A 15,693-nucleotide genomic window follows, 5' to 3' on the forward strand; every position below is an offset into this window, starting at 1 on the left:
ATTTATCCTCCTTAACATAGCTGCATCTGATATAGGCAACTGAAGAATATGCTTTTGCACTTGCGTCATTAAATATGTGCATTTCAACGCGGTCGGCATTGTTCAGATTAGAGCTATAACTTCTTCAGGTACTCCACTACGGTAATGCATAAAGTTACAGATGATCTGCTTTCTGGCAAAGTTACACCAACAAAGAGGAATGTATTGTCAGTAGTTAATTCGCTATATGACCCATTGGGGCTCATGACACCAGTCACAATCAAAGGACGAATCCTTATGCGAGATGTATGGGAGTCTGGAATAGGCTGGGATGATCAAATCAAGGGAGATCTAATAAACAAATGGCGAAATTGGATAAAGGCATTAATATCAATTGAGGGCACCAAAATTCCAAGTATCATGCAGTATCACATTCTGTAATGCTCACCTGATTGAACATTTCGCGAATGTCCGCTACGACTGCTACCGCATGTAGCCGAAATCGTATCAAAATTCCTATTATAGACCAGTCTGGGCCAGTAAACAGGTTGCTATTGAGGGACGTACCGTTGCAAGTAGCCGCAGCGTCGAATACAAGTCGAACCTTGCCGTGCTTATTTGGGTTGATAACAGCAAAATGTGGTAAAAACCACAGTTTTGGAGAGTTGAGAACGTTAATGTCTGTTAATTGGACGGCATAACCTTTGTCCAAAAGTTTTGTTATTTCGTTCTTATATGCTTCTGCGGTATCCTTGTCTCTCAAAAGCTTTCGCTCAAGACATTTGAGTCGTTGAAAAGCCATTGACTTGCTTTCCGGTAGTTTTATGTCATCCGATTTCCATGGCAATCCAATTTCATAGAAATTACCCTTTTGGTTAATTGAGCTTTCGGCCTTTGCTAATGCTGACCGCTCATCCACAGACCGTATTTTGTCGATCTTTATTGTACAGGCACCGAAGTTTTCAATACTGAATTGTTGCTTAATCATTTGTTGTAGACATACATCTTCTATTTGACAGCAAGTAAAATGTCATGCTTGTAGATTGGTTTGTGCTGGTCCATGTACTACCCAGCCTAATTTGGTTTTAGATAACATTGGCCGATGCTCATTGCCATCTATAACGGCTTTATAGTCAAGTTGTTGTGTTGGAATTTTTAGATCGTTGACTAACCAGACTCCATTTAGCTGATGTTTGGGACCGTTTTTTCCACTGATATTAATGGTTGCCGATTCCGCATCTGCCTCATATCTGTAGACACTAGAGCTGCAAAACCATCGATGGTTGGTCCATCGATATTTTCAAGCTCGATGGAATAAACCATCGATCTATCGCTCAATTGAAAGTCCATCGATATTATCGATAGTACCATCGATGGTTTTGCAGCTCTAAGTTACACCTATTTTAGAAATCTGTGTACTAAATAGTTCAAAAGTGAATTAATATAGAATTAATTAGAATTAAAATCGAAAAACTTTAAATTTTATGTAAAAGTACTTACGCGTGGTTTTGTGTCTAGCCATGCAGTGAACTATCGATGGAGGAAAAAAACCATCGATCTATCGCTCATTTGAAAGTCCATCGATATTATCGATAGTACCATCGATGGTTTTGCAGCTCTAGTAGACACCACCTGTCCAAGTAAAACAAAATGGTTTTGCGTCACCCTTTATGCCAACTTCTCTTGCCAAGCTCATTTCCATGATTGTGAATGTACTACCGTCATCCAAAAATGCGACAGTTTCTTTCGAGCCTTTTTCGCCGTGTACTGTGATTGGTACCATTTTGAGTAATGCAGATTTTGGTGAATCAGATACGCATCCTGTGACGTTTGTGGTGGCTGCTAGATTTACTTGTATGGGTCTCTTGTGCAATAATGGGTTGTGAAACTTTTCACAATTGTCAATTTTGCAGGCTTGTCTTTCGCTGCATTGGCTTTTATGGAATTTTTAGACAGCTGTAACACGCTTTGTTACGATTAGCTAAATCCCATCTCTTTTTAATATCTGCTTTTAAGAATACGTTGCATTTGGTTAGAGGGTGTTTTTCCTCGCTGCAAATAAAGCAAATTGCTTTTGATTTTGGCTTTGGTTGGTTTACCGCCTCTATTTCCTGTGGTTGGGATTGGGTTACTTTATATTGCTCTGCGAATGACGACTGCTGGTTAATTGATGTAACCTTTTTGAAAAATGAGACATCTTGGATTAGATCTGCTTGTCTTTGTGCCCACTCAGCTAGCTTGTCAAATGTACAGAATGAAGCGCGCACGTTTGCATGTCGTAGATATGCGCCCCATTCTCGTAGATAGTTTTTGGACAGTTTTCCGATCATCATAGCTAGTAATCGTTGTGAGTCGATTAACCGGTTATCAGTGTATTCCAAAGCAGAACTTATGTTTTGAACAGTGTTATTGAATTCTTCGAAATTGTCGATATTATTGACTGGCTTTACTTGGCACGCACTTGACATCAACTCTAGCGCAATATTTTCGGCTCCACCATACGCTTTATCTAAGATCGATATGATTTTGTCTGGATCTTTTGCAGAGATTAGTAGCGAAAAACCTTTTCCTTAGCCACTCCCTTTAGAGCTTTTGATAATCGTTGAACATCTTCCTCTTTGGAGAATCCGCAATGTTTGCTCGTAACATTGAACTCTTGGATAAAGTGTGTCCAATTCAACGCTGATGAACCATCAAACTCCAGGTGTTTACTGTTTAAGCTCTGCCGCGCCAGCATCTGGTTCATGGCTCTTGTTGCCATGCTCGGATTATTGGTTTCATCCAAATTATTCTGACACTCTTCAGATTGCGAACGAACCCACATTGAAGTTCGCTCATTTCGCACAGATGTTTCAAATCGTTCGGACATGCGGGAAGAACAATCTGTTAGTGCGACCTTGGTTTTCAGAACATTTTTCTTACTTACCAGTGCTTCTTCTTCCGCTTGAAGAAGTTCTAGTTCCCTTTGAACTATAAGTATTTCATTGTGCATACTAGTTAAGTCTATCTCTGAGTTTGCAGTTGGGTTGTTATCTGCCTCTGACAGTATCCGTTTGTTGTTTATAAGCTTTGTCTCCTTTTCGCACATTTTACGCTTGACGTCTACGTATGCTGTATCCACATTCTCAATTTGTTCCAGTATAACTAGTCGCTGCTCCAGAACTATTGCATTTGAGCCATCAGAGTCTCCGGTGCTGACAAATGATATGGCATCAACAATTTTTGCCGCCAAATCATTTTTTGTCTCTTTCTCACCGACGCCGATGTCAAGAAACTCACAGACGCGCAATAAAGCGTTTGCGCCTAGTTCTTTTGAGATTGCCTGCTCATGTTCTGCCTTTTCAGCATTGTTATAATTTAAACCTTTGAACGTACGAAGCTGTCGTTTTATCAATGTTTCCGTAACAAATTTCAGGTAGATTGCAAAATGTACATCTCGTAGTGTTTGCGATTTCCACGAATCAATGCGGCCAAGCTGCTGTTTGCTCCACTGCCACATTTTTGATTAAATGGTTTGTTTTTGTTTATGGACTGTATTTCTTTCGCTGATTGCTATTTAAGCTATCCGGCTGGAAGGACCACTATGTTAATTATATTTTAGACACTTATAAACTTCATTTTGATTTTTTCTTAATAGTATGCCTTTACAATGTTCTTATTGGCGGCGTGGTCTTTTTTCGAGTGTGGCCGTATATTGTTAGACTGAGAATACATTTAAAAAATCGAAACTTAAATACAAGAAGTATCGATATTGATCGAGGCCTTTTACTACGATACAAATAAGCTACGACATGCATTTTTCAATTAGATAAGTTGACTAACTTCGTCAAAGCAAAGTTGCCCGAAAAGCAATCCGTTGGTTTGGTAACCTTGGACGTTGAAGCTGCTTTTGATACAGTTTGGCATGATGGTCTGATCCACAAACTACGCACTTTTAACACTCCTACTTACCTCCACATAATAAAAAGTTTTCTGACTAACAGACATTTTTAAGCTAAATGCTAATAAAACTAAATCTTTATTTTTTACTAAAAAGCGAAAGCCATGTTTCCTACCAAACGCAGATCTCGAACTTAACGGCATCAAAATCCATTGGGAAAAATCTGTTAAATATCTAGGATTAAATTTAGACAATAAACTATTATTTAATGGACATATAAGTAACACAATTGATAAAATCAACAAGACTGTTCGTATACTATATCCTTCAATAAATCGAATGTCTCATTTATCGACTAAAAACAAACTAACAATATACAAATCAGTAATATTACCAATGGTTATGCATGGGGCAGAAATATGAAATATTTCAGCCAAAACGCATTTAAAAAAGCTTCAAATCGCACAAAATAAAATTTTGAAAATGATCCTAAATTTACCACGTCATCACAGAACGACTTCTCTGCATGAAATAGCCAATGTTAATATGATTGATGAGCTCATCTCCCGTGCAACCATAAAATTCACTAATACAAAAAATTATCTAGCTCGATATATGAGTTGACAGGTACTTACCATGATATATCTACATATATAGTTTCCCTAAAGTGCCTGCCTTTTTATACCCTTGCAAAAAAGGTATATTAATTTTGGTCAGAAGTGTGCAACGCATAGAAGGAAGCATTTCCGACCATATAAAGTATATATATTCTTGATCAACATGACGAGACGAGTTCATATAGCCATGTCCGTCCGTCCGTCCGTCCGTCTGTCCGTCCGTCTGGATCAACGCAAACTCCTCCTAGACCGTTTGAGCTACAAAGCTGAAATTTTGCATGTAGGCTTGTATATACTGCAGGCGTTGTATATCTCGGATTCAGCCGGATCGGATCACTATATCATATAGCTCCCATACAAAAGGCAAAGTCACGAACTGTGACTTTTCTTAATAACTTCGTTATTTTTTGAGCTATTGTCATGAAATTTAGTATTAGTGAGTTAATTACACATATAAACGACTGTGCCAAATTTGATCAATATCGGGTGTCTATATCATAAAGCTCCCATAGGAACGATCTTTCGAAAACAGTGACTTTTGTCAATAACTTCGTCACTTTTGACGCGATTGCTTTCAAATTAAACATTTGTTAGATTAATATGTCTGTTAATGACTGTGCTGAATTTGATAAAGATCGGGTGACTATATCATATAGCTCCCATAGGAACGATCGGTGGAAAACAGTGACTTTGATCAATATCTTAGTTTTTTCTTATGCTAAGATTGTAGGCCGTTCTTTCGGAAACATTAGCCTTTTTAGCTCGAGCGTTTTTCCACTTTGATGGCTATAGGTAAGGAAAGAGTTACCATAAAAGTTGCAAGGGTATACAAACTTTGACGCGGTCGTAGTTAGCCCCGGCCCTCTGGTTAGTTTAAGTTAACATTAAGTCCTCTATAAAGGTTTCTCGTCCAATTTCCTTTACCATTCAAAATCAAAATTCTACAAAATAAAAAATAAAATACAAAATATCTCAGTAATGTTAATAGCTAGCTTTAAGCTAAATTTAATAAGGAAATAAAGCATATTATAAAATTAATGAAATGAAATAAATGCTAAACAAGTTTCTTAGGATTTCTTCTAGCTACTACTTATTCTATGTATTTACTATTACCAACTATTTATACAATTAAACTGAAAACTAGGCAAACAGTAGGCCCTCTGAACATTTTCTGGTCGAGCACATGAATTCGATTTCATTATCGTTGTATCATTCTACGTAGGTTAACAACATTTTTAAGCCAAAATTTCAGTTAGTAAACTAATAAAACAAATTTTAGAATTATGACTACTCCGAAGTGCCAAAGCTAACAACAAATCGTCGGTCTAAAAATGACAAAAGGTCGCCAGAGTAACCCGCAATGGATACCTAAACTTTTTACGTTAGTTTAAGGAACAAAATTGCGGCCTTTCGCCCCAGGAGACTGTCCGTAAAGAAGCAAAGGCTTGGAATCTACTAACTTGCGCAGAAAACAAAAATTCAATTAATGGTAAGAAACTTTTAAAGGTAGTCCATGTTTATTTGTTACCTTGTACCTTCCTTGCAGGAATTCAACCAAAAACCAAAGGCATCGAAAAATAAATGTGATTAAGGTGAGCCTTGTCCATATCCTATTGTTGACATGAAGAAAAGATACTAAGAATAAAAAAACTCCAGAGAAAACCGCTAAAAAAAGACGCCAGAAAACACGCCATAAAAGACGGCAGAAAAGGCGCCATAAAAGACGCCAAAAAGACGTCAGAATAGACATATGTAAAAAAAGCTTCCTATAATTAAATATAAGTTTAAAACTCAGTTTTTAAATCCATTTTCAAAATTCATTGTTTGCCAAATGTGAGTCAATGAATAGTTATTAAATTAAAGCATAACTAATTCACTAATCACTAATTGCAAGACTTATTTTCCTGTAATCAACAAAAAGGCTCGCCAAATTGCAATTTGGTATGACCTCTTAAGATCTTACTGGCAGCTTAAGAACGCTTGCTAAAACAAAGATAAAAGATTGGAAAAACAAACTTGGTCATAACAAAGAGTATCTAAGTAGACGCAATGTCACAGTTGGTTCATTACCTCGACTAGTTGATCGACATTCATTAAGAACGTGGGAAAAGAAAACAAGAATTCTTTTCTAAATGACATGTGGAAACACTTAAAGCTAGACCAAATATCGTCCACAGGACTTAATCTTCAATACAAATAAATCATATACGATTAATAAAACAGTACTAAAGCCGGTTAAAAAGAAGAAGCTTTGTATATTGACTAAATAGTCAAAGAGAGACTATCATTCGAAAAACATAGCTCGTTACGACAAAGTGTACGTAGATGTCATAAGTGATAGAAGTTTTGATTAGAAGCTTAAACTTACACTAGTAGACCCAATTGGTCCAATACCTCGACTAGTTTGGCAAAGAATACGCAGTCGCTACAATATGATGATCTTACAGAATATTTACATGACAAATGTTACATTTAAATCCTTTATTCTGAAATACAGTCCAATGAAGTCGTTCATTCTAAATGACATGTGCAACTACATCAAAATACGTCCACAGGGCATCATCTAAGCATAAAAACAATACAAAGAAATCATACTTTATACATCTTTATTATCTGCAATTTGGATACCCAATGTTTTAATCATCGTTTTGGGTACTTGGGTTGGGCAATGTACTGAAAGCCACTGCACCATCCAAAGCAATCTCACTGGAGGTAGCACGGAACCAATCGTCTTCATCCATCATAATTCTTCGCACATCGTCCACATGGGTGTTGGCGTAGTAAAACTTATTCGCCTCCTGTATAACACCAGACTTGGTGGAGGTTTCCAATACTTTAAGCAGCTGCAACACCACCGCTATACGCTGGATCGCATCCGTGGTCTGATTATGAAAGTGAGTAACAATCTGGTCCAACTGTTGCGGCTCGACGTTCTCTCGGAGAAATTTTAAAACATTCGTCACGTTCACTAACATTTCCGCCATGATAATAAAAGAGGGAAGACAACAAAAATTGTAATTATTAAAAGTTCAAGAAAGCACACAAAATGATCCGAATTGAGTGGAATTTCAAAATATAATGAGACTAAAAATCTATCCTGCTCCTAACGTTGACTTTGCAAAGGCATGATGAGTGAAGGAAAAAGCAAGGCCAACCTGATATCTCTTTTTGTGATCGAAATTTATTTTGTTTTTAATCCTAATAAAATAAAACAAAATAAAAATTGCAAACGCAATCAGAAGAAGAAATTATAAAAGCTGGAGCCTGTTCAAATAGCTAAAATTATTTTTAGACTTGTTTATATTTGACATTGTTTTCGGGTTGGTAGAAAGTTAGTTACCTAGTGGCTGGCTAACACTGCGTATGTGCTATTTAAATTCCTAATTCCTAATTCCTTGGTAAATAGTCACGAGCTTCTTGAAGATCACAACATTAGATATTAATTAAATTCAAAAAAATCATGCAAAATTTTCAGACCCAATTCGGTGATCTTAGTAGCTATGATTTATTGTTAATTCGATCAGGGAGGCCTTGAGATTCGAATTTATGGCCACACCCCAAATTTGTAGGCCATACATCTCACTTACAACTGAGACGCTCGCCGATACGGAACAAATTCTTCATTTGTTTTCTATTTTGACAACAGGATTTCCTAAAAATTTATAAAAGTTTGTATAATTTGAAAAATGCTCTTCATTCGCTCTACACAGGAAATTTGGGAGCTTAAGGCCGCAGTCCTTTGCTGCGTCGGACTGTTCCTCATGAATGCCAATGTGTTGCGCATGAAGAATCCAGCTGATGTTCCATCCATTTTGATTACCCTCTCGACTGTGATGTTGCTGCACCTCTTTCGTTTGAAGAAGATAGGAGCAGTGCACAAGACTTGGCAAGTAATTGTGAATATCTTCGCTTACTATGTGTGCAATCAGATCGTAATTGCTCTGATTTGGGAGCAATTTGGTGCTGCTTTGGGGATCTTTTACGGAAACTTGGTCAAAAATCCCAAGGTTTTGGCTCTGTTTGTAAAGAATTCTGTCTGGCTAAATATCATTGCGCGCTGTTTCGTGTATAGCACCAAGTTAGTTGTGGCCCTATTGATTACGTACAAATCTGTGAAGTGGAGCAGGGCTTTGGATTACATCTTTCCCTGGCGCAGAACCAGAACGTATTTTTTCAATGCCTGCGAGATCCCGATGAAGTACAAGGACAACCACACCTTCAGCAACAACAACAACGTTAACAACAACATTAACAACGACATCAGCGACATCGGCAACAAGAACAAGAAACTATTTGATGGCCGTGATATTTCAAAGGCACGATCCGGTTCCCGTAAGCGTGCTCGTTAACAAGCCGCTTTACGAGGGCATTTTCCAGAGGTATATAAAATTAGAAAGTTATACTGCAGCTATTTAAATTTTAAATATACTTAAAAGAACGTCTGAATCTCAAAATGAAGATCTATTTGGAATTTTTGATCTTTGAATGAAAAATAAGCTTGACTACATTCCATACAGATCCTAGCCCCTTGGCATGGGGATAACGTTTTCATGAAGATGCTACTAAGTTAATATTTAAGCCATTATAAATGCTAATCAGTCTATTGCTTACACTCAACGTGTGCGGTCGACACAAAATCATAGTCAATCGATTATCATCCTTCTCCCTCTTCGTTAAAACGTACGGTTCTTGCGCTAAAAATAGCACGCCCGATCAGTGTGCTTGCTTAGCAGAGACCAAAAAACAACAATAAAACGTCGTAGATTCTCGTCTGGCGGTGCTAATGCATCAGCCAACTGTTCTTCCAAAAATTGTTCAACAAACAATCACACAAATTACTTTCGTCCACTACAGACTATAGAAGACGAAATTATTACCAGCCCTCTTGAAAATGTTACTAAGCCCGTGGCTACAGTAAAATTACCACCAATAACTGTCATCAAACAAACATCTGAGTTTGTTCACGATCTTCTTGCCAATAATTTAATCACTGATTATTTCATAAAAACGATCTCAATTGGACATAAAATATACCTTAAATCGGAAACTGGCTTTAATCTTACATGCAAGAAACTAAAGGAACAAAAATGTGAATTCTTTTCCTATGAGACAAAACATACCAAGCCCTATAAGGCAGTGCTCTCTGGACTGGACAAACTACCCTGCGAAGAAATTGAATCCATGCTTGTAAATCTTGGCCTCGCTTGTACTGACGTCAAGCTTATCGAAAAAACTACTAGAAACGGATATAAACTGATCCTGTACATAGTTTATTTCTCTCCCAGAAGCATAACCTTGAAACAGCTACGTGAAGATTACTGTTACATAAGCCACACCAAAGTTCGTTGGGAATTCAAAAAAAAGTCAAATAAATTAACGCAATGTTACAATTGCCAACTCTATGGACATGGCGCCAATGCGGAATTGACACATCTTGTGCACACTGCGCTGGCTCACACGATACCTTCAAATGCCCAGACAAGGAAGCAGTGAAGTGCGCAAATTGCAATGGAAATCACCCCTCCACTGATATCAGCTGCCCTTGCCGACTCTCTTACCAGTGACTTTTGCTTAAGAGATCAAGGCAAGGTTAAAACAATCCAAGTAATGTTCATAAGTCATATAATAATGCCCCCCACCCTACGGAAAGAGCAAATGCCTTACCAATCACGAATTATAGTGTACCGCAACCACATATCCCAGCTACAGCCAGGTTATTACTAACGGACTCAATCAACATGCAAATGCTGACCTTTTCACTCTTGAAGAAATTACTGCTCTTACTAGGGAGCTCATCTGCAAACTTGAAGGTTGCAAAACCAAACTGGACCAATTTAATATTATCACTCAGCTAGCATTAAAATATGTGTACAAATAGTTTGCTAAACTTCCTTAATATTATGGCATGGAATGCGCGTGCCGTTAACATTAAACGTTTAGAATTAATCGATTTCTTAAACCAAAATCATATCCATATATGCCTTGTCAGTGAAACATGGCTGACGCTAATTAGAAGATTCTATATTCCGAATTACGTAGTGTATAGAATTGATCGACCCGAAGGTAGAGGTAATAGTTAAAAAATCCATCAAGCACTTACAGATCGAAAACATCGATACACACCTAGTTGAAAATATTGGAATCAAAGTTAATATAGGCGCCCGAACATCCTTCAAAATATATGCAGTCTATTTTCCTGACCCTTCGGCTAAATGCCTTAAAACTCAATGTAATACACAGAATGTGCCTCAACACACGAAAGATATGTTTAAAGCAGATCTACTTAAAATTTCTCGTATAAGTGGACATTACATTGTAGGTGGTGACCTTAACTGCAGAAATAAAATTTGGAATTGCTCTAGAGCAAACTCATTCGGCAATACCCTTTATGACCTCGCAACATTAGGAAAATTTACTATACTCTACCCAAATGATCCTACTTATATACCATCAAGCTATAAAGGAAAACCATCCACTCTTGATCTTGTTCTGACGAACCAACCCAGGAAACTCTCTCATCCAATAGTATATAATGACCTCTCTTCTGATCATATGCCGATTATCTGCAAATTAGCTACAGCCACAAACGCTGAGTTTGTCGAAACATATCTACAATATTCTAGGTCAAACTGGAAAAAGTTCAAGCGTACTCTCACTGAAACAATCACAGCCGAATTGTATCTTTGTAAAACCTTAAACCCAAATTGTGAAATGATTGAAACTAGGAGCAATAACATTACACAGATGATTGTCCAAGCAATCGAAAACACCCCTAGAAAACAAGTCAAACTCCATAACCGAAAACTCCCAGCCAGAATAAAAGAAATCATTGCTTCCAGAAATACCGCTAAAAGGCAATGGATTAGAACTACGCAGCCAATCTATAAAGCTAGAACAAATTATTTAAACAGAATAATTATCAAGAATCCAGAAGCCGTATATTCGCTGTTTCAGCCACCAAGGTAAAACTTACACAACCAATTCTGTAAAGGCAAACATTCCCTCTGAGATATTTGAATCTAAACATCGCATGACGGAAGCTTACTCTAATGACGCTACCACAGAGTTAGTTCATAATTCACTCTTTGAACTTACAACCCAGGACTTTACATATGACTTTCTTTATACAACTAGTGATGTACTCTCTGTTATTAAGATGTACTCTCTGTCACTTAAAAATAAAAAATCTCCAGGGTTAGACTGTTTACCCAACATTTGTCTTAAAAATTTACCACCAATACGTTACATTGCTTTTTAATAATTGCTTAAAAATAGGTTACTTTCCTCTTGCTTGGAAAACTGCCAAGATCATTCCAATTCCAAAGCCAGGTAAACCACCAAATTCTCCCATGAGCTATCGTCCGGTTAGCCTCCTGTGTGGCCTTTCTAAAATTTTTGAACGTCTGATCAAAATCAGACCTAACGCTCACCTCGATGCACAAAATATCCTACCACCAATACAATATGGATTCAGAGAATTCTATAGCTGCATTTTTCCATTAGATAAGTTGACTAACTTCGTCAAAGCCAAGTTGCCCGAAAAGCAATCCGTTGGTTTGGTAACCTTGGACGTTGAAGCTGCTTTTGATACAGTTTGGCATGATGGTCTGATCCTCAAACTAAGCACTTTTACCACTCCTACTTACCTCCACATAATAAGAAGTTTTCTGACTAACAGACATTTTTACGAATACCTAAATGAAACCAAATCTACCAAAAAATCCATTAGCGCTGGTGTCCCTCAAGGCTCGGTCCTCGGGCCCATCTTGTACAACATCTACATCTCTGATTTTCCCATGACTGATAGATGTAATTCGTTAATTTTTGCCGATAATACGATCCTCTATTCTTCTGGAGCTCAATTTTCGGAAATTCACAATGATTTGCAACGCTCTGTAAACACCACCTTCAATTATTTTCATAGATGGAAAATTAAGCTAAATGCTTATAAAACTAAATGTTTATTTTTTACTAAAAAGCGAAAGCCATGTTTCCTACCAAACGCAGATCTCAAACTTAACGGCATCAAAATCCATTGGGAAAAATCTGTTAAATATCTAGGATTAAGTTTAGACAATAAACTATTATTTAATGGACATATAAGTAACACAATTGATAAAATCAACAAGACTGTTCGTATACTATATCCTTCAATAAATCGAAAGTCTCATTTATCGACTAAAAATAAACTAACAATATACAAATCAGTAATATTACCAATGGTTATGTATGGGGCAGAAATATGAAATATTTCAGCCAAAACGCATTTAAAAAAGCTTCAAATCGCACAAAATAAAATTTTGAAAATGATCCTAAATTTACCATGTCATCACAGAACGACTTCTCTGCATGAAATAGCCAATGTTAATATGATTGATGAGCTCATCTCCCGTGCAACCATAAAATTCACTAATACAAAAAATTATCTAGCTCGATATATGAGTTGACAGGTACTTACCATGCTATATCTACATATATAGTTTCCCTAAAGTGCCTGCCTTTTTAGTTCTAAGTTAACATGAAGTCCTCTATAAAGGTTTCTCGTCCAATTTCCTTAACCATTCAAAATCAAAATTCTACAAAATAAAAAATAGAATAAAAAAAAAACATAATACAAAATATCTCAGTAATGTAAATAGCTAGCTTTAAGCTAAATTTAATAATAAGGAAATAAAGCATATTATGAAATGAATGAAATGAAATAAATGCTAAACAAGTTTCTTAGGATTTCTTCTAGCTACTACTTATTCTATGTATTTACCATTACCAACTATTTATACAATTAAACTGAAAACTAGGCAAACAGTAGGCCCTCTGAACTTTTTCTGGTCGAGCACATGAATTCGATTTCATTATCGTTGTATCATTCTACGTAGGTTAACATTTTTAAGCCAAAATTTCAGTTAGTAAACTAATAAAACAAATTTTGACTACTCCGAAGTGCCAAAGCTAAAAACAAATCGTCGGTCTAAAAATTCCAATAGGTCGCTAGAATAACCCTCAATGGATACCTAAACTTTTTACGTTAGTTTAAGGAACAAAATTACGGCCTTTCGCCCCAGGAGACTGTCCGTAAAGGAGCAAAGGCTTGGAATCTACTAACTTGCGCACAAAACAGAAATTCAATTAATGGTAAGGAACTCTTAAAGTTAGTCCCTTTTTATTTGTTACCTTGTACCTTCCTTGCAGGAATTCAACCAAAAACCAAAGGCATCGAAAAATAAATGTGATTAAGGTGAGCCTTGTCCATATCCTATTGTTGACATGAAGAAAAGATACTAAGAATAAAAAAACTCCAGAGAAAACCGCTAAAAAAAGACGCCAGAAAACACGCCATAAAAGACGGCAGAAAAGGCGCCATAAAAGACGCCAAAAAGACGTCAGAATAGACATATGTAAAAAAAGCTTCCTATAATTAAATATAAGTTTAAAACTCAGTTTTTAAATCCATTTTCAAAATTCATTGTTTGCCAAATGTGAGTCAATGAATAGTTATTAAATTAAAGCATAACTAATTCACTAATCACTAATTGCAAGACTTATTTTCCTGTAATCAACAAAAAGGCTCGCCAAATTGCAATTTGGTATGACCTCTTAAGATCTTACTGGCAGCTTAAGATCGCTAGCTAAAACAAAGATAATAAAAGATTGGAAAAACAAACTTGGTCATAACAAAGAGTATCTAAGTAGACGCAATGTCACAGTTGGTTCATTACCTCGACTAGTTGATCGACATTCATTAAGAACGTGGGAAAAGAAAACAAGAATTCTTTTCTAAATGACATGTGGAAACACTTAAAGCTAGACCAAATATCGTCCACAGGACTTAATATTCAATACAAATAAATCATATACGATTAATAAAACAGTACTAAAGCCGGTTAAAAAGAAGAAGAAGCTTTGTATATTGACTAAATAGTCAAAGAGAGACTATCATTCGAAAAACATAACTCGTTACGACAAAGTGTACGAAGATGTCATAAGTGATAGAAGTTTTGATTAGAAGCTTAAACTTACACTAGTAGACCCAATTGGTCCAATACCTCGACTAGTTTGGCAAAGAATACGCAGTCGCTACAATTTGATGATCTTACAGAATATTTACATGACAAATGTTACATTTAAGTCCTTTATTTTGAAATACAGTCCAATGAAGTCGTTCATTCTATATGACATGTGCAACTACATCAAAATACGTCCACAGGGCATCATCTAAGCATAAAAATAATACAAAGAAATCATACTTATTTATTATCTGCAATTTGGATACCCAATGTTTTAATCATCGTTTTGGGTACTTGGGTTGGGCAATGTACTGGAAGCCACTGCACCATCCAAAGCAATCTCACTGGGGGTAGCACGGAACCAATCGTCTTCATCCATCATAATTCTTCGCACATCGTCCACATGGGTATTGGCGTAGTAAAACTTATTCGCCTCCTGTATAACACCAGACTTGGTGGAGGTTTCCAATACTTTAAGCAGCTGCAACACCACCGCTATACGCTTGATCGCATCCGTGGTCTGATTATGAAAGTGAGCAATAATCTGGTCCAACTGTTGCGGCTCGACCTTCTCTCGGAGAAATTTTAAAACATTCGTCACGTTCACTAACATTTCCGCCATGATAATAAAAGAGGGAAGACAACAAAAATTGTAATTATTAAAAGTTCAAGAAAGCACACAAAATGATCCGAATTGAGTGGAATTTCAAAATATAATGAGACTAAAAATCTATCCTGCTCCTAACGTTGACTTTGCAAAGGCATGATGAGTGAAGGAAAAAGCAAGGCCAACCTGATATCTCTTTTTGTGATCGAAATTTATTTTGTTTTTAATCCTAATAAAATAAAACAAAATAAAAATTGCAAACGCAATCAGAAGAAGAAATTATAAAAGCTGGAGCCTGTTCAAATAGCTAAAATTATTTTTAGACTTGTTTATATTTGACATTGTTTTCGGGTTGGTAGAAAGTTAGTTACCTAGTGGCTGGCTAACACTGCGTATGTGCTATTTAAATTCCTAATTCCTAATTCCTTGGTAAATAGTCACGAGCTTCTTGAAGATCACAACATTAGATATTAATTAAGTTCAAAAAAATCATGCAAAATTTTCAGACCCAATTCGGTGATCTTAGTAGCTATGATTTATTGTTAATTCGATCAGGGAGGCCTTGAGATTCGAATTTATGGCCACACCCCAAATTTGTAGGCCATA

At 36.5% G+C, this 15,693-nt stretch overlaps 1 protein-coding gene and 2 long non-coding RNA genes across 5 annotated transcripts; 2 read left to right on the plus strand and 1 right to left on the minus strand.

The window, feature by feature from the left end:
- Positions 1–222: 222 nt before the first annotated feature.
- On the minus strand, positions 223–1,223 carry LOC124460551. Its single transcript, XM_047011578.1, has 2 exons — positions 428–1,223; positions 223–330 (listed from the first exon to the last, which is right to left on the minus strand). The coding sequence occupies exons 1-2, from the start codon at positions 965–967 to the stop codon at positions 223–225; spliced, it is 648 nt and encodes a 215-aa protein (XP_046867534.1). The 5' UTR covers positions 968–1,223.
- A 4,428-nt stretch (positions 1,224–5,651) lies between these two features.
- Positions 5,652–6,385, plus strand: LOC124460549. 2 transcript variants are annotated; one of them, XR_006954458.1, is made up of 3 exons: positions 5,658–5,965; positions 6,023–6,309; positions 6,371–6,385. It is a non-coding gene; the product is annotated as an uncharacterized LOC124460549 (long non-coding RNA). The 2 variants fall into 2 exon arrangements; XR_006954457.1 differs by lacking the exon at positions 6,371–6,385 and having other exon boundaries at positions 5,652–5,965; positions 6,023–6,357.
- A 6,913-nt stretch (positions 6,386–13,298) lies between these two features.
- Positions 13,299–14,028, plus strand: LOC111518581. Of its 2 annotated transcripts, XR_006954470.1 has the most exons (3): positions 13,325–13,608; positions 13,666–13,952; positions 14,014–14,028. It is a non-coding gene; the product is annotated as an uncharacterized LOC111518581 (long non-coding RNA). The 2 variants fall into 2 exon arrangements; XR_002724004.2 differs by lacking the exon at positions 14,014–14,028 and having other exon boundaries at positions 13,299–13,608; positions 13,666–14,000.
- The last annotated feature ends 1,665 nt before the right edge of the window (positions 14,029–15,693 follow it).

This window comes from Drosophila willistoni, assembly GCF_018902025.1.
Source record: "Drosophila willistoni isolate 14030-0811.24 chromosome XL unlocalized genomic scaffold, UCI_dwil_1.1 Seg142, whole genome shotgun sequence".
NCBI classification, from domain to species: Eukaryota; Metazoa; Arthropoda; class Insecta; order Diptera; family Drosophilidae; genus Drosophila; species Drosophila willistoni.